We start from the raw sequence: 21,956 nt of genomic DNA on the forward strand, positions 1-21,956 counted from the left end.
AAAATAATTTTTATTTCTTGAAGTATTACAAAGAGTATTACATATGTCTCCTCCCCACTCCCTTGACATTCCCCCGGCCTCCCCTACCCCCTAGTGTCTTGTGTCCATTGGTTATTCTTATATACATGCATGTAAGTCCTTCAGTTGATCTCTTAACCCCCCCCCCAAACCCTCCCCAGCTTCCCACTGTAGTTTGACAGTCTGTTCAAAGCTGCTCTGCCTCTGCATCTACCCCTGTTAATCAGTCTATACTGGTCCCCATTATCTTTTCAAGCTCACCAGGGCCATCCCAACCTCACTGGAGCCGTCCCAACCTCACCGGTGCCGTCTCGGCCTCACTGGGGCTGTTTCGGCTTCACCGGGCTGTTTCGGCTTTACCGGGGCTGTTTCAACCTCACTGGGACTGTCCTGACCTCACTGGGACTGTCCTGACCTCATCGGGGCCGTCCCGACCTCACTGGGACTGTCCTGACCTCATCGGGGCCGTCCCGACCTCACTGGGCCGTCTCAACCTCACCCGGGCAGTCTCGACCTCACTGGGGCCGTTCCAACCTCTCTGGGGGCATCCTGACCTCACCAGGGCAACACGAAGTTTGGCACACTGTCCCCTGCCGGGCGGCTCCCCGCCAGACAAAAACTCCAGGCGTTCCTGGTGGCTGAACATCTGGCACACCTGCTCGGACTTCGCCCTCCACCAAGTGCACAGACTGCCCGTCTGCTGTCCCCCAGAGTCCCACGCAAGACTGGAACCAGTGGGCTTGCGTGTGCGCCTGCTGGTACGGTGGTTCCACATCGCTGGCCCAACCAGCCCCGGCCTCCCCCGAACCAGACTCCGCCCCCCGAGTGCGTCCCTCCCAGATTGGAGGAGCCAAAATCTGCAGCCTGCTGAGTTCGGTTCTGTACTTGGTGCTTCTGCACATCCTACTCAGTCTCGATGCTCTTCTTTCTATGCGGGGAGTTGAAATCTGCAGTTTGTTGGGTTGGGCTCTGTACTTGGTGCCTCTGCACATCCTACTCAGTCTCAATGCTCTTCTTTCTTTCCTTCCAGTTGTAGAGCTTCCACTGGCGCAGTTTCTCATGGTTCCGTCGCTGTTTGTCCTACAGTTGTTAGTTTCGATGTTGTTGTGGGAGGCAGCACACACAGGTCTGTTCCTTACGCCACCATCTTGTTCTCCTGGGTCTGCTTCATGAGTGTGTCTCCCATGGCTGCGAGCAGTTGAAGTCTGCAATTTGTTGGGTTAGGCTGCAAAAGCGCAGGTGGGTCTTTTTGTGCCCCTGGCACAGCCTGGATGGGAATGTAAATTGAGTAGGGCGGGGTCTCAGGGAGCCTCCAGGGTGGAGGAAATAGCAATGGCAGCGCCTCACCTCTCTGGGACTCTAGGACTTGGCGTCCTCCAGTGCCGGAGAGCAGCTGTGCGCCAGAGCCTCTCTCGCTTTCCGACCGCTGTAAGGCTGTGCCGCCTCTCCCCATGGGGGTTGGGGCCTCAGAGACCCGCCCCGAGCAAGCCCAGAGGATTCGAGAGTTCGTAACCCCTTGTGACTGAAAAAAAACTGCGCATCCAGTTGCAGCCCACCTGGCGCGCTACTGCGTACCTCTGTTTTTGGCGCCTCTGTAGCTCCTACTCAGTCTCACTGCGCTTCTTTCTTTCCTTCCAGTTGTAGAACTTCCACTGGGCCAACTTCCCCATGGTTCTGAATGGTGGTTGTTTGTCTTATAGTTGGTAGTTTCAATGATGTTGTGGGAGGCAGCACACACAGGTCTACTCCCTACGCCACCATCTTGGTTCTCCCCTGCCCCCCCCCCTTTTTTTAAATAAATGTATTACTTTCCTTAGAGATAAGATGCTAAGATTTGGGTGATAATGAGCTCCACTCCTGATACTGGCAGGACTGTTAGGCAAGTGCCTGCAAAGAAAGGGTTAAACAGCTGCTGCTCCTTGGAAAGAGTGGGGTGGAGGATGGAGGAAAGCAGCTGTTCTGCCTTTATGAGAGGCAGGCAGTTTGCAGGAACTGTGAGGAAAGTTTCCTTAATTCCTATCTTGGTATAAGCATTAGCAAAACAAATTTAATTGAAGACCAAATTTAATTGTAATCTCTACAATTTAGAGATTCCTTTATGGGCCAGAGTTGATACTGGGGAAGAAAATTAATCTCTCTTTTTCAAGTTTGAGTTTCAGATTTTTCTGATTATGTAAGAGACAAATCTTGTGGTTTTCTATTTGACAGAGAAAAAGGAGATTATAGGAGAGAATGGTGCTATGGTTAAGAGAGAGCAGTAGGTGTTGGGACTAAATGATCAGCTCGGTCAAAGAAAGTTCATCAGGAAGGGATTACATCAAGGAAGGTTTAGAATGAGGAAGCATTTGGTCAGTGGTGCAGTCCTGACAGTGAGAAGGGTGACTGCGGAGAAGGAAGAAGGCCTGGACATAGGGGATCTTGGACCATTTCCCGCTGCGGTGACAGAAATTGTTTAAGTCCCGTAGAATATGAAAATTGAAAGTTCCATTCTCAGGCCAGTGTGAATCCTTGTCTAATCTATATAGTGGATAAGGCTCTTTGGCTGGATCTCTGTGGAAAGGAGACATCCCAGAGTGTTTTTTTGGGGGGGGGCGGGGAAGGGGGGGCCGGGCAGAAAAAAAGAATTCCTCATGGTGTAAATTAGAAAGAGGAGGTAAGCAATAGGGGGAGACCCGGGGAGCAAGACTAGAGGGAGGGTGTCCCCACTGTCTAGTCAGGCTGGAGGGAAGAGGACAGTCTAATCCACGTGGCAGTAGTCCCTGCAACAAGGAAGACTATGGGACCTGGTCCAGGGGCTGAGGCTGGACTGGAGAGGATTTCTGGCCTAGCACTAGGCCTTTTGTCTGAGATGGCGAATCAAAAATCCAGAAGGGTGATCCAATTGTTATTTACCGGAGATGACACGAGCCGGTGTTGAGTACAGAGTCAGCAATGGGAAGGCGAGGTTTCCAGTCCAATGTCCTCCTTGGCTGATTCGGGAAGACCCGTAAAGCAGGGAGGCCTAATCGAGGTCGGCAATCATGTCTCCGAGTAGGATCCTGAGGTAAGCCCAGGATGAGCTGCTGCTGCCTGCTACTCTCTGCGTAGCAAACTCAGGGTGAACAAAGCCTGGGCTACTGCTCCCCTTCCAGTGGAACCCTCCTGCGTTTTAACACCAAATGTTAGGGTCGCCGAAGGGAACCCACCAGGCCAAAAGGGGTATAGAATTATAAACTTACTGGTGGCCCAGTGTGCGGATTCGTGCACATTGAAAATAAATTAATTAGAAGGTTGCTGGCGGGGCGGGGCGGGGGACTGGGCAAGACAGCCGACATGCCCTGGAGCCAACCTCTGGTCCTTTCCTGGCCAGCCGCTGCTGGGGCAGCACCACAGCTCAAAGGGTATCTGCAGAGTGAGTAGGGTCCCTTCAGCAGGTGGGGTCCCTCGGCCTGGCCTGTGGGGATCAGGCCAAAACCAGCTCTCTGACATCCCCCAAGAACTGCAGCTCCCAAGTCCTGGCAGCTCAGCAGCTCCTGCATTGAGTGCCTGCCCCCTAGTGGTCAGTGCGCATCATCCGTACCAGCCGATCTGATGGTCACTTAGCCTTTTATATATATAGACTAGAGGCCCAGTGCAGGATATTCATGCACGGGGGTGGGGGGACGGGTGGCCTGCAACCTCTCCAATCTGGGACCCCTCAGGGGATGTCTGACTGCTGGTTTAGCCCTGATCTATGTGCGGGATTGGGCCTAAACTGGCAGTCAGACATCCCTCTCGCAATCCAGGACCGCTGGCTCCTAACCGCTCAACTGCCTGCCTGCCTGCCTGATCGCCCCTAACCGCCTCTGCCTACTGGCCTGATCGCCCCTTAACTGCTCCCCTGCTGGCCTGATTGGCCCCTAACCACTCCCCTGATCGCCTGATTGCCCCCAACTGCCTCTAGCTCAGCCCCCACTACCACGGCTTTGTCCAGAAGGACATCTGGAAGATGTCTGGTCTAATTAGCACATTACCCTTTTATTAGTACAGATTGTAACATCTGCTAACAGAAGGGCTGAGGCCAAAACGAAATCAGCAGAACAGAGTAGTGGGAGCAGGATATTTGGTGTCTTGTGAAGGTCAGTCAGAGTAACCAGTGGGACCCAGTGCAGATGGGGCCAGGTGTAGGCGGTCACTGGAAACTGGTGAGGGGTTTACTGGAAACAGAAGGCAATTAATCCTGAAACCTGCCATGAGAATAACTGGAAAATCACTGGGAGGGGCAAGAGTCCCCAGGGGGCATAATGGAGCTCAAGAATGTACATAACGTTCCAGGGAGGGGCGAGGGCCCAAGCAGAGCACAATGGAGTGCAAGAATGTGCATAACAAAGCCTAGAGTAATAGTTTCTTATGGGAGGCATCTGGCAGTAGTACTCCAACGTTTGAACTCCACACATTGGGGCATTTATGAATTCTTTCCAGTACTTGTGCATCCACACCCTGACACAATATTGCATACTTCTACCCTATATGAGAGAACCTAAGCACCCCTGCAGGGCTGACACCAACACACTGGTCTCAGCTCACTGTGAGACAATGTAATAAAAATTCTTCACCCTCACAACATCTCTGGGCCTGGCTCCTTTAGTGGTGGACCTAACATCTACCAGTCTCTTGAGATGAATAGGGAGGTGAAAGGACTCGGTGGGCTTTTGATGTTCTGGAACCATACCGTTGGTCCTGTAACGACCACATTTGTAAAACAAGGACATTACTTTTTTAAAATTTATCTATTTTTAAATACCTCAACAAGTGGGTTGCTACCCAAATATTGGCAAAGGACTGGAGGTTTGTAAAGGGCTGGTCCTCTGGTTTCTGCAACAAGTTTGTTAATTTTTCCATGATAATAGACAGCTCTCTAAGGAAAAGGATGGGCTGCATTAATAGGTGAGCCCCCAGGTCCTGGGTACAACTCCTAGCCAGGTTAGAATGTTCTTTCTTTAATCAGAACAGAACAATAACGTTTAATAGAACATGGTTAATATTTCTTACTAAAGGCCGGGTGCACAAATTTGTGCACAGGTGTGAGGGTGGGGGGCGTGGAGGGACCGCGGGAGGTTGGCTGTGGGAGCACACTGACCACCAGGGGTAGCTCCTGCATTAAGCATCTGCTCCCTGGTGGTCAGTGGGCATCATAGCGACCGGTCGTTCCGGTCATTCGGTTGTAATGGTCGCTTAGGCTTTTAAATATATAGATAATTATAGCTAATCCCCAGTTTCTATTTCTGCTCCTAACATCTGTAAACCAATTAAGTCAGTAATATTAAATCATTTCCTAGAAACCATTTCTAGGAATAAGAATGTGGTCAATAACCAAAATATAATTGTGGAGGCCTTTATCCTGCAGAGAAAGTAGCAAAGTGGCCGGGTTAAGACTTACATTGAGCTTAAGTGAAATTAATTGCAAAGGTATGAACCAGTCAGGTGACAGAAGTGTTGAATGTAATGAGAATTCAGTGGAGATTTAATAGAATAAGGAACATAAACTAAAGAGAGGCCATAACTATCTTTTGTTTATTTGTTTGCATAACATGTTTGTAGCAGAAATGGCTGTTATGCAGGGAGGGGGCCTTTTGTCTAGTTTGTCTAGTTGGTGACTATAACAACCTACAGGTCTATGATGATCTATATTTTTGAGTTAAAATTCCTATAATAAATGTGTCCCAAAGTGGAAGCTTTAGATAATTCTTTAGAGATTTTATAGTTTGTTTCTCTTTTTAGTTCCACTAAACTGGGTCAGGTCATTTTAATTTTAATAAGACATCTCGAGGGTGGGCCATTAATGAAAAATTTGGAACCCAGTTGTGACAATATTCAGTCCAAACCAGGAATCCTCTAAGCTGCTTCCTTGTTGCTTTTTTTTAAGAGGAAAGCTAGGATTCCTGAGTCTTTCATGGCTAATTAGTAGCCCATCTTTAATATCAGAACCAAAGTACTTTACTGGGTAAACAGAATCAGCTGTTCTTTGGTATCCATGTGCCTTTAGCTGTTGTAAGAGGTAAATTGTGTCCTTGTGGGAGTCTAGTACTTTTCTAGACTAGAGCATACAACCAGATCACGCTCATGTAGGAGTAGAGTGGAATAGCTAGAAAATTTAACATAATTTCAATCAGCTTTTAGTATCTAAGACAATAGGTGGGACTCTTCACATATCCCTGGGCATTACTGGCCAAGTAAACTTTAATCTTCCAGGTGAAAGCAGAGGTATGGACTGTCTTTTTCTACCGGAATGCTGAAAAGGCACTACATAATCTATTACTGGAAAATATTGGCAGTCATAGTAATGGTTGATGATAAGGCTTGTGGATTTGGAACTATAGGATGTCTGGGGATAACTAGCTTATTTATAGCTCTGAGATTTTGTACAACCTTCCCTTTTACCATTCAGTTTCTTTATTGGAAGGATAGGAGAATTACAGGGTCTCATACAAGGAATTATAAGCTCCTCCTTGTTCATGGTAATTTTCATTTCTCCTAAACTATTAATAAGAAGGGGAAATGCCTTCTTGTAGTCCACAGAGCAGCTTTATGCTTGTTTCTGATTCCCCCCCCCCCCCCCCTAAATCCCATTTCGGTTTCTTATAATCCTTAAAGTGGGTAGACTTCTCTACAGAAGTTTTCTTGGGAACCTTATTTAGTAATTCTATTGCTTTTGCTTCCAGAAACCAGTAGCTATATTAATTGCAATAAATTAGAATAGCCAGGATTACACGTTCTAACAGTTAAATTTCTCTGTGAACCCATCAGGTTCCCCAATAAAATCAGGAACAATTGCTTGTTTCTCTCTGGCTGAGACCAACTTTTCATCAAAGGGAGCTGTTAGAATTCCCTTAAGTCACTAGAGAGTGGTCGTGGAGAAGACAGAAGGGGAAGGAATAAGGGAGGGGAAGGGCAAGTCTGAACAAGGAAGCTCTGAGAGCAAAGGATATAGTGGAGGAGGTATAGAAGAAGGAAGAATGAGGTGTAGGCATTTATCACTTTAGAAGAGTTCAGAGACAATCTCTAATATTTCTTATTATTTTTTTCCAAAAATTGATCTGTGCTTCTACTGGGAACTTTTAATTTCCAAATCAAGACACATTTCCCATTCATTCATTCAGTATAATGTTAGAGCCTCCATTTTTCTAATTTTTGCATGAAAAAATTAATTTAGGCACCCAAAGGCAACTGCATTTTGACCATTTTATTTTATTAAAAAATATTTTTATTGATTTCAGAGAGAAAAGGAGAGGGGGAGATAGAAACATTAATAAGGAGGGAGAATTATTGATCATTTGACTCCTGCATGATCCCCAGAGGGGATTGAGCCCAAAACCCAGGCTTGTCCCCTGACCGGGAATCAAACTATGACCTCCTGGTTTAGTGTGGTAGTTTTTTTTGTTGTTAGTCCTCACTTGAGAATATTTTTCCATTGATTTGTACAGAGAGTGGAAAAAACAGGGAGAGACAACGAGAAACATTGATGTGAGAGAGACACATTGATTGGTTGCCTCCTGCATGCTCCCTGACCAGGGCTGGGGAACCTACAACTGAGGTCCGTGCCCTTGTTCGGAATCGAACCCAGGACCTTCCTCCTCAGGCCGACACTCTATCCACTGCACCAAACCGGCTAGAGCTGACCTCCTGGTTTATAGGTCGATGCTCAACCACTGAGACACACCAGCCAGGTATATTTTGACCATTTTAAGTGAATATAATTTCTAGTTAAATCTTCTCATTTCTATGAATCACTTGCAAGTCAAGGCTCCTGCCGAGCCTTTAAGAACACCTGAGATTTGTGCTGGAGGGAGGATGTGCCCTTGATCTTCAGAGCTGAACAACTTCAGCTCTCATTTATACAGTGAAGGTTTTTTGCTCAGACTCTCAGAAAACAATTCCAATTGAAATGCCTGAGTTAAAAAAACAGCTACCCATTTTTCCTTATGTCTCACCTTAGCCTTGCTTCTGTCAACCCTTAACCTTAGGTCCACCTTGCGGATTTAAAATACAGCTCAAATAAAGTCAGATCATCTACTACAAGCAAGGGAAGGTCCTGGATCCAAGAGACAACTCAGCAAGTTTACCAGATAGGGGGCCAGGGGGTTAGTGAGCTCAGTGGACCCCTTGCTGGATCCTAGCACTGGGTCTGGGTCTGCAGGGTGGTCCTGGGCGAACTGCTTTGGAATCCTGCCCCACTATAACGAGTAAAGGTCAAGGTATGAAACTCCAAACTGGTGAAGAATTTTTGTGAGTTTACTTGAGCTAAACTATCGACAATAGCTCGGGAGCAAAATCTCCATGGATTGAGACAATGCTCCAGAAAATGGCCATTTTGCATCTTATTTTATACATTTCAATCAAAAGACCAGAGGCAAGTGGGTCAGTTGACATCCACTGGTGATAGATTAGGGAGGTGGGAGAAAGGAAATGGGGGCACCCCTGGGACTGGACGTAAAGTGTTTCACATCTTTTAACTAGGTGGGTACAGGATAATTAACAGTCAAAAGAAAGGGGAGTTTTCCTGACATTCCATAGGAAAGCTATGGCAGATGCAAAGGACATTAGACAGGGTCAGTTAAGGTCAAGATTGACTTTTGCTAGGGAAGAGTCTAGCCTAGGACATTACTAGCTGCCATAAACTGCTTTTAGTTAAAAGTTTTCATTTCACACCATCCTTTGTGGTCACTTTAGGTCCCTGAGTTTGCAAGGCCACCACCCAGGCCTCCCCTGAGCTCATTGTGTTTAGTGTTTGGCCCACACTTTACCATAACATTTTGAAACACTCTTTTTCAGATTAAGGAAGTTCCTTTTATTTCTGGCTTATTAAGTTCTTAACATAAAGAGAGGCTGAATTTTAGGTAGAGTTTTTCTTGAAAGTGTCTTTTGAAAATGTTACATGGTTTTTCTCCTTTAAACCTTTAATGCTGTGAATTACAGTGACTTTTATACTGTTAAACTCTTTCTGAAATAAACCCACATTTCCTGCATGTCATCGTTTTTATTCATTGCTGATTGTGTTACTGTTTATGAAGGATGTTTATACACAAGAATATTAAGCCTGTCATTTTCCTTTCTGAGTTTTGAAAGATTAAGGTGGGTTGTGCTCAGGCAGGCTAAATAGCCATCTCAGATGGTGATTAAAGAAAATGGAATTTATTTAAGGAAAAGGGGACGGGAGATGGGAATATGCAATGGGAAGGACTACACAGTACTGAGCAAAAGGTATGGTACCCCATGATGGCAGCAAAAATGTACTTAGGACTGTGAAACAAGGAAGGGCATAGAAGAAGCAACAGAGAAGCCTAGGCTGGGCTGCTTTGACTCTGAGAAGTCAGAGAAAAGAGCCCAGGGAGACAAGTGCAGGGGGTTAGCCGGGGACAAGCTGCCGCTGCCCATTGCTCCCCTGGTTGCAGGTCTCATGGGGTCCCTAGAGGTTGGGGGATATGTGCCTGTGGGGGAATGGGAAGGGCATGCTCCTTGGAGGGAGAGTGCACACTGGGTCCTTCATCCTGAGCACATGTCTCTTTCGTGCAGGTGGAAATCTTAGGAGAGATCTCAGGGGAGGGTCTTAATGGAATATTCATCAGCTTTCTAGGTGTTCTCTTTCTGGGTCGTGTTCTCCACTGATTGGACGATGCCAAGTCAGGAGGTCATTAGTCAATGTCTTTAGGCAGCCGCTGTGTCACTTGTCTGATTTTTCTGCATTTTTTGGCCTTGAGCTGAAATTCAACTGAAGCCTAGATGTTATGTTATGGGAGGAAATGGTCTGGGGGGTCTAAATTGCCTGACCAGAGATATGAAAGATCCCAGGTCCAAACCACATGTCCAGTGATATGCTAGGGGAGGATAGGTTCTCGTTTTCTCAATTGTGCCCCTTGATAGTCTTCTGGAGCTTTCTGCCCTGGTGAGTCTCTGTACCTCTCTGTCTCTGCTCTGCTCATGCCTAGCAACTTTCTTCTGATTCCGTGGTCAAGATTATACTAGCCACACAAAAAACAGCTGGGGAAGTGTTCTCTCTCTTCTATTTTCTGTAAGATCACTTATAAGATTAGTATTAATTGTTCTCTGAATGTTTGGAAAACACCATCAAATAATCTAGATTATATGTATCCTTTTTTGGAAGGATTTCCAACTCAGTTTCTTTATTGTTTAATAGAGCTACTCATACTTTTCTTTCTTTTTGACTCAGTTCTGTTTTCATTTTATTTTTCTAAGTATTTATTCCTTTTAATCTTTCAAATATTTGCAATAGGGATGCTTCTGATGTCCTATTGCCTGCTGTCATTGTTTCCTTTTTTACTCCTAATATTGCTTATTGTGATCACTCTCATTTCTTCTTAATAATTCAGTGAGAAGTTTGCTTTTTAAAAGCCATCTTTAGACTTTGTTGGTTCTAGTACTAATTTAATGAGACAAATTTTAATGAAAAGGAAGACTGGGCTTCCTACAGACTCCCTTTCACCTGTTGACACCAAAGGGAGGGGCTGTGACCAGGAGCCTGGAGCTGCCTCATGAGAGTGATGGGGGGGAAAGAGGCTTTCCGGGTGTGCTCTTCCGGGGTGGTGGTCGTGTCCTCTCCTTTCCCCTGAGGGCAGCGGGGTCTCCTGGTGATGGGATGAGACTGGAATCAGGCAGCAGTGTGGTGAGCAGGGCTGGTTGCATTACTTCTTTTTATTTCCGCATAAACTGGCTCTGTGGCTGGTGGGGGTGGGGAGGCTGAGGTTGGTTGCTTTGATTCTTGGCCACTGAAGCTCAGCAAAGAATATGTAACTTCATGGGTCTGGAAGGGATGAGAAGTGGTCAATTAAGTCAGTGTCACAGGCCGGGCCCTCACCTGGCCTCCTGTGATTAGGCAGCACCTGCTCTCACCACTTTGAAACTTCTAGCTTTGGAGAAGGACTTTTATTACCCATTATCTCTGCTTGCTGACATCCTTTCAGTGACCATTAGAAGAGATAGATTATGTATTCATACCATGGAAGAGGAGGATACAGCCATGAGAATGAACAACCACACATACATACCACAATATGGATAAGTCTCACAAGACCATTTTGAAAGAAAGAAACGACACACATATAAGGATATACTGTGCTTTTTAATGTAAGAGCATACACAGGCAAAAATAGCCTAGTGCATTGGAAGTCAGGATATGGTTACTCTTTGGAGGGAAGTGACTGGAGGGTTTCATTTTGTAGGGAGATGACATGTTTTGTTTCTTCATTTCAGTACTGCTTACAAGGGTATGTTCAATTCATGGTACTTTATACATAATTAACATACTAGAGGCCCGGTGCACTAAATTTGTGCACTGAGGAGAGGGGTCCCTCAGCCCAATCTGCCCCCTCTCACAGACCTGGAGCCCTCAGGGAATGCCCTACTGGTTGCAGGATGCGACTGGCTGATCAGGGGAAGATGCCACCCCCATCACCCTGCTGCTGCTGCCACTGCCGGCCGCCACAGCCACCAAGGTGTTTTCATCAACATGGACTCCAGTCTCTTCACTAAGAAAAAATGACAACTTTCTTTAGGCATTTTCAAGATGTCTCTTTCATAGGATATGACATTTCTTTCTTTCTTTCTTTTTTTTTATTTGATCTCACTGGACGATATTTTTCCATTGATTTTTAGAGAGTATGGAAAAGAGAGGGAAAGACAGAGAGAAACATCAATGTGAGAGGGACCCTTCAATTGGTTGCCTCCTGCATGAGCCCTGACCTGGGTCCTGGCCAGGAAGGAGCCTGCAAACTAGGTACCTGCCCTTGATCAGAATCTAACCTGGACCCTGCGGTCCATAGCCTGAGGCTCTATCCACTGAGCCAAACTGGCTAGGGCAGGATATGACATTTCTTAGCCCCTCCAGCAGCAGACCTTCATTTTTTCCTCCAGGAATGAGGTGGAAAAGCCCTAGATCACCTTCTTGGATTCTTATTACCCATGTTACCAAGAACACTGCAAGTGGTGTACAGGGAGCTTAGCCAGTGAGCTGTAAGAAAAAAGGTGTTTCCTTTGCAGTTTACGTGCAGAGGCTGGACTGTTGATACACTGTGTGTTGTGTCTCCACACCGGGCCAGCCATCTGTGCGCACAGCCTCCTCCTGAGCCGGTTGCTACTGTTACGGCATCTGGCTAATTTGCCTATTACTATATATATAGATATAAACATATATATCCTATCTAATAAAAGAGAAACATGGTAATTAGCGTACGACCGCTACCCTTCCCATTGGCTAATCAGGGAGATATGCAAATTAACTGCCAGCCAAGATGGCGGCTGGCAACCAGGAAGCTTGAAACTAACATGAGGCTTGCTTGCTTCAGTGATGGAGGAAGCCAAGCTTCCCCGCCTGCCTTGCCGGCCTCTCAGCTGCACTCTAAGCAACATTGTAACAAATATAGAAGCAAACAAAACCCCGGGCTTCAGCCAGCAGGACCGCAACATTTTTTCAAATACAGAAGGTAAACAAAACCTGCTTTCAGCAGCGGAGGTCTCATAGCTGGAGCCGAGCCTCAGAGCTAAAGCTGGCCCAGAATAAAAAAAAAAGGAAAAAAAGGACAGGTTGGGAGCTTCAGTCACCTGCCAGCCTGAAAACGGCCCTCATCCCCTCACCCAGGCTGGCCAGGCACCCAAGCGGGACCCCCACCCTGAAGGGGGTGTGACCAGATGCAAACAGCCATCATCCCCCCACCCAGGCTGGCCAGGCACCCCAGTGGGGACCCCCACCCTGATCCAGGACACCTTTCAGGGCAAACCAGCCAGCCCCCACCTGTTCACCGGGCTTCTATCCTATATAGTAAAAGGGTAATATGCCTCCCAGCACCGGGATCAGCGGAGCCAAGAGGCCTCCCAGCACCAGGATCAGCATGAGAGGGGACAGCGCCCAAACCCCCTGATTGCCCTGTGGCTCTGTGTGTGACAGGGGGCGGGGCCACAACCTCCCTATCCGCCCTGCTCTGTTCGTGACGGGGGGGGGGGGGGGGGGGGGGAGGGGGGGGATGGAGCTCCTCAACCCCTGATCAGCCCTGCTCTGTGTGTGACAGGGGGGAGCTCCCCAACCCCCTGATCGCCCTGCGGATCTGTGTGTGACAGCGGGCGGGGCCACAACTTCCCTATCCGCCCTGCTCTGTGCGTGACAGGGGGGAGCTCCTCAACTCCCTGATCACCCTGCGGCTCTGTGTGTGACAGGGTGCGATGCCCTAATAACCGCCCCCATCAGCCCTGCCCTGAGTGTGACAGTGGCGGCACCCGAACCCCCTGATCCTCCCTGCTCTGTGTGTGACAGGGGGCGGTGCCCCAACCCCCCAATCGGCCCTACCCTGAGCGTGACTAGGGGTGGCATCGCAACCTCCCGATCCGCCCTGCTCTGTGCATGACAGGGGGCGGCGCCCCAGCTCCCCAATCGGCCCTGCTCTGAGCCCGACCAGGGGCTGCACCTAGGGATTGGGTCTTCCCTCTGCCACCCAGGAGCAGGCCTAAGCCAGCAGGTCGTTATCTCCCGAGGGGGTCCCAGACTGCCAGAGGGCACAGGCCAGGCTGAGGGGCCCTCCCACCCCCGAGGGTACAAATTTTTGTGCACCGGGCCTCTAGTCTATATATATATGCTTTAAGCACTTTTCAATACATATGTCTGCTCTATTGAAAGGCTAAATGAGAGAAGCTCAGTAACATTATTATAAAGTGAAGGAACTAAGACCTCAGACCCACTGGAATGGACATTATCCTTTAACAGGAAGAACAGGATCAGACTGAGGTAGAGGAGGGAGAATGACCCAGTGCCTTCCTGATGTTGGGCACCATGCTGGTGCTTTGCATGTGTAATCTCATTTCATTCCTTCAGCTTCTCTCTGAAGTAGGCAGCATTTCGTGTTTACAGATGACAGGGTGAGGATCAGAGAGATTAAGTTACGTGCCCAAGGTCACAGAGGAACTAAGAGTCACAGCCAGGATTCAAACTCAGGATGGGGGTAACTCCAGAGCCCACATTCTTGCGTGGGGTAGACCCATGGGAGTAGTTAACCAATACATCTCGGTTTGTTGCTGCATTGAGGAACCTTGACTCAAACGTGATCTCATTTGTGTTTTCAAGAGTAACTCATTCTCTATAGAGGTAAATCCATGAGAAAATGAGCCAGTGAAACTGGCTGCACTTAGCTTATTAGTTGAGCTGTCAGAGTGGCCCTGACCTGGGAGTTGAAAGAGTTAGCAATCCATGAAAATGCAAAACTGACTTAAGGTCTTACAGCCTTGGTGTTCCTAAGCTCCTATGATTTCTAGCTGAAGGAGGTGGCAGGTGGTGGGAGGAGGGTGGGATGTGGCCCATGATTACTTAAGGAAATCGCTTCTCTCAGAGTCTGTGGTCCAGACTCAGGGTGTTAGTACCAGCAGGAGGGAGTGGGGTTGAGGGGTGAGTGTGGCTGGATTAGTGACAGGGACGCCTCAGTCCACTTCTGAATATTTTTTCCAGCTCACAAGTCGTTGTTTTTGTCCAGTTGTGTTTCTCAGCAACAAGCACCAGTGGCAAGGAGGGGCATAGAGATCCACAGCACCCAGAGCACCACAAGACACAGAAAGTCTCACCGAAGGAGAGTGCCCACATCCCTAATAGAGGAGGAGGGGAAGGGGTAAGGTGAGGAATGGCTTTGGAAAACATGTCCATCTTACTCAGGCCTGCCAGGTCTGGCTGAGTGAGTCTCTCTCAGGGCTGGGTTTCAGAGGAATCTTTGTGACTAGAAGGGTGTGAGGACCTATGGAAACCTAAGGTTGGGAAGTGGAGATCTCCTCTAACATTTCAGAAGGTACTGAGTCCTTGGGACCAGGTTTCCTGCTAGGGCAGGGCACGTGGTAGAACACACCAGCTCTCACTGGTGATGGCTTTACCTACTGTGGTTGGAAGCTGAGGGTTTGTGCTCTGTGAGATCGCGCTGGTCGCTTGCCCTAAACAAATATTAGAGACTGTGACTCCTATTCCCAAGCATAGGCTCTTTGCTCCCTGAAGTAGGAAGGACACTGTCCGCTCATTTAAACCAGAGTCAGTATTGCCTTCCTCCTAGGGCTCCTCTTCAGTGTACCCACCATCCCTTCTAGAGTGCACTCCTTTCCTGCTGCACTAACGTTCACACAGGCCCATCCCCTTTTAAAAAATCTTCATCTGGTATTTGTTATTTTAAGAAAGAGGAAGAGGGGAGCAGGAATGGAGAGAGAGAGAGAGAGAGAGAGAGAGAGAGAGAGAGAGAGAGAGAGACCCCCATCTGGGGATAGAACCCCCAACCTAGGTTTGTGTCCTGACTGAGAATGGAGCCTGCAACCTTTCTATGGGACTATGTTCCAACCAACCGAGCCCCCTGGCCAGGCACAAAGGTCGATTCTTTATTAATTGCTTCTGAGCCTATTTCTACCTGGATACCTTTTGGCTTTGTTGATTCTGTTTTCATTCTTCATTTATTATCCAAAAGGCCTTTGGGTTCAGCTTTTAAAAATATATGAATTTGTTGATTTTAGAGAGAGGAAAGGAGGAGATATAAAAGCATCAATGATGAGAGAATAATCCATCAGCTGCCTCCTGCAAGCCCTATTCTGGCAATTGAGCCCACAACCCTTGCATGTGCCCTGAGTGGGAATCGAACTGTGACCTCCTGGTTCATGGGTTAATGTCCAACCACTGAGCCACACAGGATGGCCTGGTTTCACGTATTTTTAAGGTTCTCTTCCTGTCCTGCCCCTCTCTTCTCCTCTTCCTGTGGTTGGCAGAGCACACAACTCGCTTTCTCCTGCTACTCTTTTCGTTTACTGATTTGTCTTCCTTCTTGGACCTTGGTTTCCCTGACTATAGGACCAAGGAATGTAGTCAGATCTGCCCACTCTAAACCACAGGGGGATGGGAATAACCATGTTCCAAAGAGAGTGGGGTACAGGAAGCTTGAAGACCAGGGAAGAAGAGGCCTCAGGAATCAGTGCTGAGAAACAGGGGTTTAAGAAGGAGGAGGAGCAGATCCAGGCCCAGCGACAGAGGGGAAGTCTCCTTCCCTCTCCCAGGATGGTCATCAGCCATGGAGGAAGCGGAACAAGAGGGAAGGCTGTCATACCCTCCAGTCTTTCTGATACACAGGAAGTACGCCAACGTTGCTACCAGAGCTACGCCAGCCAGGACGCCAACCACGATGCCGGCCATAGCCCCAACTGAGAGGCCAGGACTTGGTAGTGTTGGATCATCTGTCATGGATAGAAAAGAGAAGAATGAGTGGAGGTGACGTTATTTTACAGTGTGGCTGCCCTGGGAAACAACTCCCAGCATGAAGTAGTCTCTACTTGTTCCTCCAAGGAAGAAATTTCCCCTGGGAGCGTTGCTATGAGGTAAATAGCTCACTATATCCTCGTAATTTTTTTCTCTCATTGTATTTCTATGTTGGTGCCCAGACTTGACACAATTCCAAACTGGACTTTTTGCACTGAGATATGGTTGGAGCTTTGGAAATGTGAGAAAGCTGATGGCCATTTTTGTAAGTCATAACTTCCCACCTTTCATGGTTGCGCTTTTTCTGTACCAGGTGTGGCGGCCATGAGTATGTGTTAGTCGGGTCTCCTTGGTGAGGACGGAACTGATGGAAGGTGGTGAATGCACCACCTACTTTGCACAGAGGTCCCCCAGGCTCCCAGCAGGGATCTGAAGTAAGCCCAATGCTGTGAGCAATGGTTTTCATCTTGTGGGTAACTTTAGCTCAAGGACTCCCCATCAGCCTTGCAGATACTGCCTTAGAAGGCACTGTAGCCCTGGCAGGTGTTGCTCAGTGGCTGGAGCATCGTTCCCTGCACCTAAAGGTCACTGGTTCGGCACCAGACAGGGCACATGCCAGTGTTGCTGACTGGATCCCCAGTGGGGGTGTGCAGGAGGCAGCTGATCAATAATTCTCTCTCTCTCTCTCTCCCTCTCCCTTCCTCTCTCACACAGACACACCCACACACAACATTAAAAAAACATGGCACTGGAGGTGTTTCCAACATGCTTTAAAATGAGAGCTACTGGGGATCTAAAGGTATTGTCCACCCTGCTTCCCTTCACTACTTCCAGGGTTGAATAAAAAAACACACACAATTAAAACAGGTCTCTTCCTGAGACCTAACTCCCTAAATAAACCTAAAGGTGTCTTGTGCAGGAGAATTTTTTCCTATTCAAGTTAGAGCAAAAAGTTCTGCCAGCTCTTGTACCGTGAAAAAAGTTTCCATTTAAGGATTGTGGTGGCAAACCCAGAAGGCATACTGACCCCATAGGTTGTGGAAATGTCGCTGTTTAGACAGTCTGTGAACCCCCAGCTCCCTTTCCTAACCTGAAACAGACATATGCTCTCCAATCACCCTGAGAGGGGTAAGTGTCATTCCTTGAGAAGTAAATGATTCCATCCCAAGTAGTCACCACTAACACCGTTGTTTTGTTGCACAGCATTCCATCCTGGAAAGGAGGGATGCTCGAGGGAACATAGCGGGGAGATGGTGCATTGGGAAGTGATAGGTTCTCATCTCATAGGCCCACGGCTCATGGAGAAAGGTCACATTTTAGGAAGCCGTTTGGAGCTTCCAAAAGCCCTGGTAGCAGAGTTAAAGGGCAGTCTCCTAGTTTCCTCTGGTAAAAATAATGGGTTGGTCATTACAGATATTCATCCTGGATCGTTATGGGCGGTCGGGAGTGTTCTTTAGATCAGAGGGATGTTTAGCTCCCATAGTCATGGTGTCCGGAGAGTTTGTGTTCCTTTGACTTTTGCATGAGATCCACAGTGATTCTAGGAAGAAAACACTCCCTACCTAGGACTACTTTTTGCCTACAGATGTTTTCTAGAGTTACTTGAGACCTTTAAACCAGTATGTCGAAACGTAGTATTTCAAAGACCACCTACAACAGAATTCTTTGGGATGTTTTCTAAAAACACAAACTTCTGGGTCCCACTCCAGACATGCAGACATTTTGAATCAGAACTTTTATGGGTAGAGTCTAGGAATCTGGAAATTAAGATTTCCTATACAAACTAAAGCTTGAAAATAATTGTCTAAAAGGGGCATAATGTCAGCACTTTCCTTTTTCAGTTTGCCAAGTGAATACTAAACAGTAATGTTATATCCTTTAAATGTTCTCTAAGTATTCTTATAAAATCATCTTTCAAAATTTCAAAACTTTTCATGCAGATGGTTTGCTGTCTTCCAAAGTTAATTCACAAAGATGGGCAAACAAACAAACAAACAAACAAAAAAGGACAACAGAAAAGATGGCACTTCAACCTAAATCTTTCTTTTCTTTCTCCTACACAATAACCAGATCTGCATCCTTGCCAGAGGAAACTTCCAGGCTCCTCCCACTTCCATCCCAGGTTCTTTTCTTCACAGGGATTTTTTTCCAAATAAATATTTGTATGTCTGATCCCATCATGGCTGTCTCTCAGGGGATGAAAACTAACAAATCAGGCTTGAGACTTTGCACTCAACTCCTCTTTTCTTTTCCTATAATGATTATTTTTTTGTGTGTGTAATGCCCCCCTAACCCTAAATTAAATCATTTTGCATCTGTGTCCTTTTTCCCCCATTTCTGTTGCGCTCACTAGTGAACTCAAGATTAAGGATTAATATTAATTTTACCTGCTGTTATGGGGCACTTACTATGTGCCAGACTCTGTGCTAAATACTTTTGTTATATCTCATCTGATTCATATAATAACCTTGTCAGATAGACATTATTTCCATTTTACTGATGAAAAAATTGAGGCTTAGAGTGGTGAAAAATTTACCCAAAGTCATATGATTAGTAAGGGGTGGATCCTGGACTCTAGGACCACTGACTTCATAGAGGCCAGTGATAATAGGAGTAATAATAGCAGCCAATACCATGAAACATTTCTGTTGTGTGTGACATTTTGCTAAGGGTTTGATTCAATAACACATTAAATACTTAAAACAATACCACGAAGCAGGTACTCTTATTGTAATTTTCTGTTGTGGAATATGAGGCTCAGAGAAGTTGAAAATCTTGGGCAAGAAATTTGCAATTGCAAATGCTTACTTTAAATAGGAAGAAAGGGAGAAACCAAGATGGAGGCGTAGGTTAACGCAGGAGGTCGCTGCCTCGAACAACCACTTCAGAGATATAACTAAAGGACAGAACGGACATCATCCAAAACCACAGGAAGGCTGGCTGAGTGGAAATTCTACAACTAGGAGGAAAGAGAATATCATACCCAGACTCAGAGGAGGCGCAGTGCTGAAGTGAAATACTCAGGTGCGGAGTGCGCGCGCGGAGTGGGCTGGCGGCGGAGGGCGCGGTTGTTGTTTTTAATCGGGAGGGAGTTTCAGACTCTGAGCTCCAGATCCAGGCGAGTCTCTGGGGAGCAAGACTCAAACGGGAGAAGCGGGACTGTCTGGCTTCGGTCGGAACTCAAAGGCAGCTTTCTCTCCGAGGTTTGCAGCCATTGCTGGGACTCTGAGAGGCAGAGCCCCTGGGGAAGGAACTGAGAGCAGCCATAACTGCTCGCTCCGGCCCGCCCTCTAGATCCCCTGGGACCCGCCCCGTCCAAGCCCTGCGCAGAACCATTTGCCGGATAGCCTCAGGCAAAGGCTAGATTAGCACCGCCTTAGAGATCCAGCACAGAAGCCCTCCCACTGCAGACCCAGCGGACTCTCATAGCCAGTTTGCCTGGAGGTCAACTCACCCCCGGTATTGCCAACATCAATCAATGCTTAAAGGCAACAAGACTGCACACAAAGACCACTAGGGGGTGTACCAAGAAAGCATAAAAAATGCGGAGACAAAGAAACAGGACAAAACTGTCAATGGAGGATATTGAGTTCAGAACCACACTTTTAAGGTCTCTTAAGAACTGTCTAGAAGCTGCCGATAAACTTAGTAAGGCCCTCGAAAAGACTGGTGAGACCGCCGATAAATGTTGTGAGATCCTCAAGAAATCTAATGAGACCCTTGATGTTATATTGGGGAACCAACTAGAAATTAAGCATACACAGACTGAAATAACGAATATTATACAGACTCCCGACAGCAGACCAGAGGAGCGCAAGAATCAAGTCAATGATTTGAAATGTGAGGAAGCAAAAAACACCCAATGGGAAAAGCAAAATGAAAAAAGAATCCAAAAATGCGAGGATAGTGTAAGGAGCCTCTGGGACAGCTTCAAGCGTACCAACATCAGAATTATAGGGGTGCCAGAAGATGAGAGAGACCAAGATATTGAAAACCTATTTGAAGAAATAATGACAGAAAACTTCCCCCACCTGGTGAAAGAAATGGACTTACAGGTCCAAGAAGCGCGGAGAACCCCAAACAAAAGGAATCCAAAGAGGACCACACCAAGACACATCATAATTAAAATGCCAAGAGCAAAAGACAAAGAGAGAATCTTAAAAGCAGCAAGAGAAAGAAACCCAGTTACCTACAAGGGAATACCCATACGACTGTCAGCTGATTTCTCAACAGAAACTTTGCAGGCCAGAAGGGAATGGCAAGAAATATTCAAAGTGATGAATACCAAGAACCTACAACCACGATTACTTTATCCAGCAAAGCTATCATTCAGAATTGAAGGTCAGATAAAGAGCTTCACAGATAAGGAAAAGCTAAAGGAGTTCATCACCACCAAACCAGGATTATATGAAATGCTGAAAGGTATCCTTTAAGAAGAGGAAGAGGAAGAAAAAGGTAAAGATACAAATTATGAACAACAAATATGCATCTATCAACAAGTGAATCTAAGAATCAAGTGAATAAATAATCTGATGAACAGAATGAACTGGTGATTATAATAGAATCAGGGACATAGAAAGGGAATGGACTGACTATTCTTGGAGGGGGGAAAGGGGTGTGGGAGATGTGGGAAGAGACTGGACAAAAATCGTGCACCTATGGATGAGGACAGTGGGTGGGGAGTGAGGGCGGAGGGTGGGGCGGGAACTGGGAGGAGGGGAGTTATGGGGGGGGAAAAAAGAGGAACAAATGTAATAATCTGAACAATAAAGATTTAATTAAAAAAAAATAAATAGGAAGAAAGATCTCAAATAAGTAACCTAACTCTACAACATAAGGAACTAGAGAAAGAGAACAAACTAAATTCTAATAAAGATTAGAGTGGAGATAGATAAATTACAGAATAGTAAAACAAGAGAGATAATCAATGAAACAAAAAGTTGGTTCCTGCCCTGACCGGTTTGGCTCAATGGCTAGAGCGTTGCCCTGTGGACTGAAAGGTCCCAGGTTCAATTCCAGTCAAGGGCCTGTACCTTGGTTGTGGGCACATCCCTAGTGTGGGGTGTGCAGGAGGCAGCTGATTGATGTTTCTCTCTCATCGATGTTTCTAACTCTCTATCCCTCTCCCTTCCTCTCTGTAAAAAATCAATAAAATATATTAAAAAAAAAAAAAAGTTGATTCCTCAAAAGAGATGAAAAGATTGACAAAACTTAACCTAGTTTGACTAAGAAAAAAAGTGAGAAGACTCAAATTACTAAAATCATAAATGAAAGTGGGTACATTATTAACAATTCTATGGAAATAATAAGAATTATAATAGTACTATGAGTAATTGTATGCCAGCAAATTGGATGACTTAGATGAAATGGACAAACACAAAACCTTACCAAGATGGAATCACAAAGTGTAGGGAGCGGCTCCAGAGTTAAGCCTCAGATTGACAGGGCAGAGCCACAAACAAGTCCCAGCTTACAGGGCAGAGCCCTCTTAGCATAATTAAGCTTGACCTTATGGCCGCCCCCTAGATAATTCCTAGGTAGCTAATGGGCTTTGGGAGATCCAGCAAGTGCTGCCAAAACAAGGAAACTCACAAGAACATTGTATCTATGTTGACCACTACCTTGTTTTTCTCTGACTATAAAATAAAGCCTCAGCTTGCTGGCTGGATCCTTCTCTGTGGCCTCATCCAGGCACAGGAGATCCACCGAG

At 46.6% G+C, this 21,956-nt stretch overlaps 2 protein-coding genes across 3 annotated transcripts in view; both read right to left on the bottom strand.

Annotated features, from left to right (window-relative positions):
- Positions 1–21,956, bottom strand: part of LOC132216848 (carcinoembryonic antigen-related cell adhesion molecule 21-like) — a 169,395-nt gene that overhangs the window by 85,657 nt on the left and 61,782 nt on the right. The gene's annotated exons all lie outside the window — the stretch shown is intronic.
- The window catches only part of LOC132216850 (carcinoembryonic antigen-related cell adhesion molecule 1-like), a 38,077-nt gene continuing 30,994 nt past the window's right edge, over positions 14,874–21,956 (bottom strand). The window contains exons 5-6 of the mRNA XM_059666469.1: positions 16,098–16,224; positions 14,874–14,949 (exon numbers count right to left, since the gene is read on the bottom strand). Of these exons, the coding sequence (XP_059522452.1) occupies positions 14,889–14,949; positions 16,098–16,224 (188 nt within the window). The 3' untranslated portion in view covers positions 14,874–14,888. The remainder of the gene's footprint in view (positions 14,950–16,097; positions 16,225–21,956) is intronic.

This window comes from Myotis daubentonii, chromosome 15 (assembly GCF_963259705.1).
Source record: "Myotis daubentonii chromosome 15, mMyoDau2.1, whole genome shotgun sequence".
NCBI lineage: Eukaryota > Metazoa > Chordata > Mammalia > Chiroptera > Vespertilionidae > Myotis > Myotis daubentonii.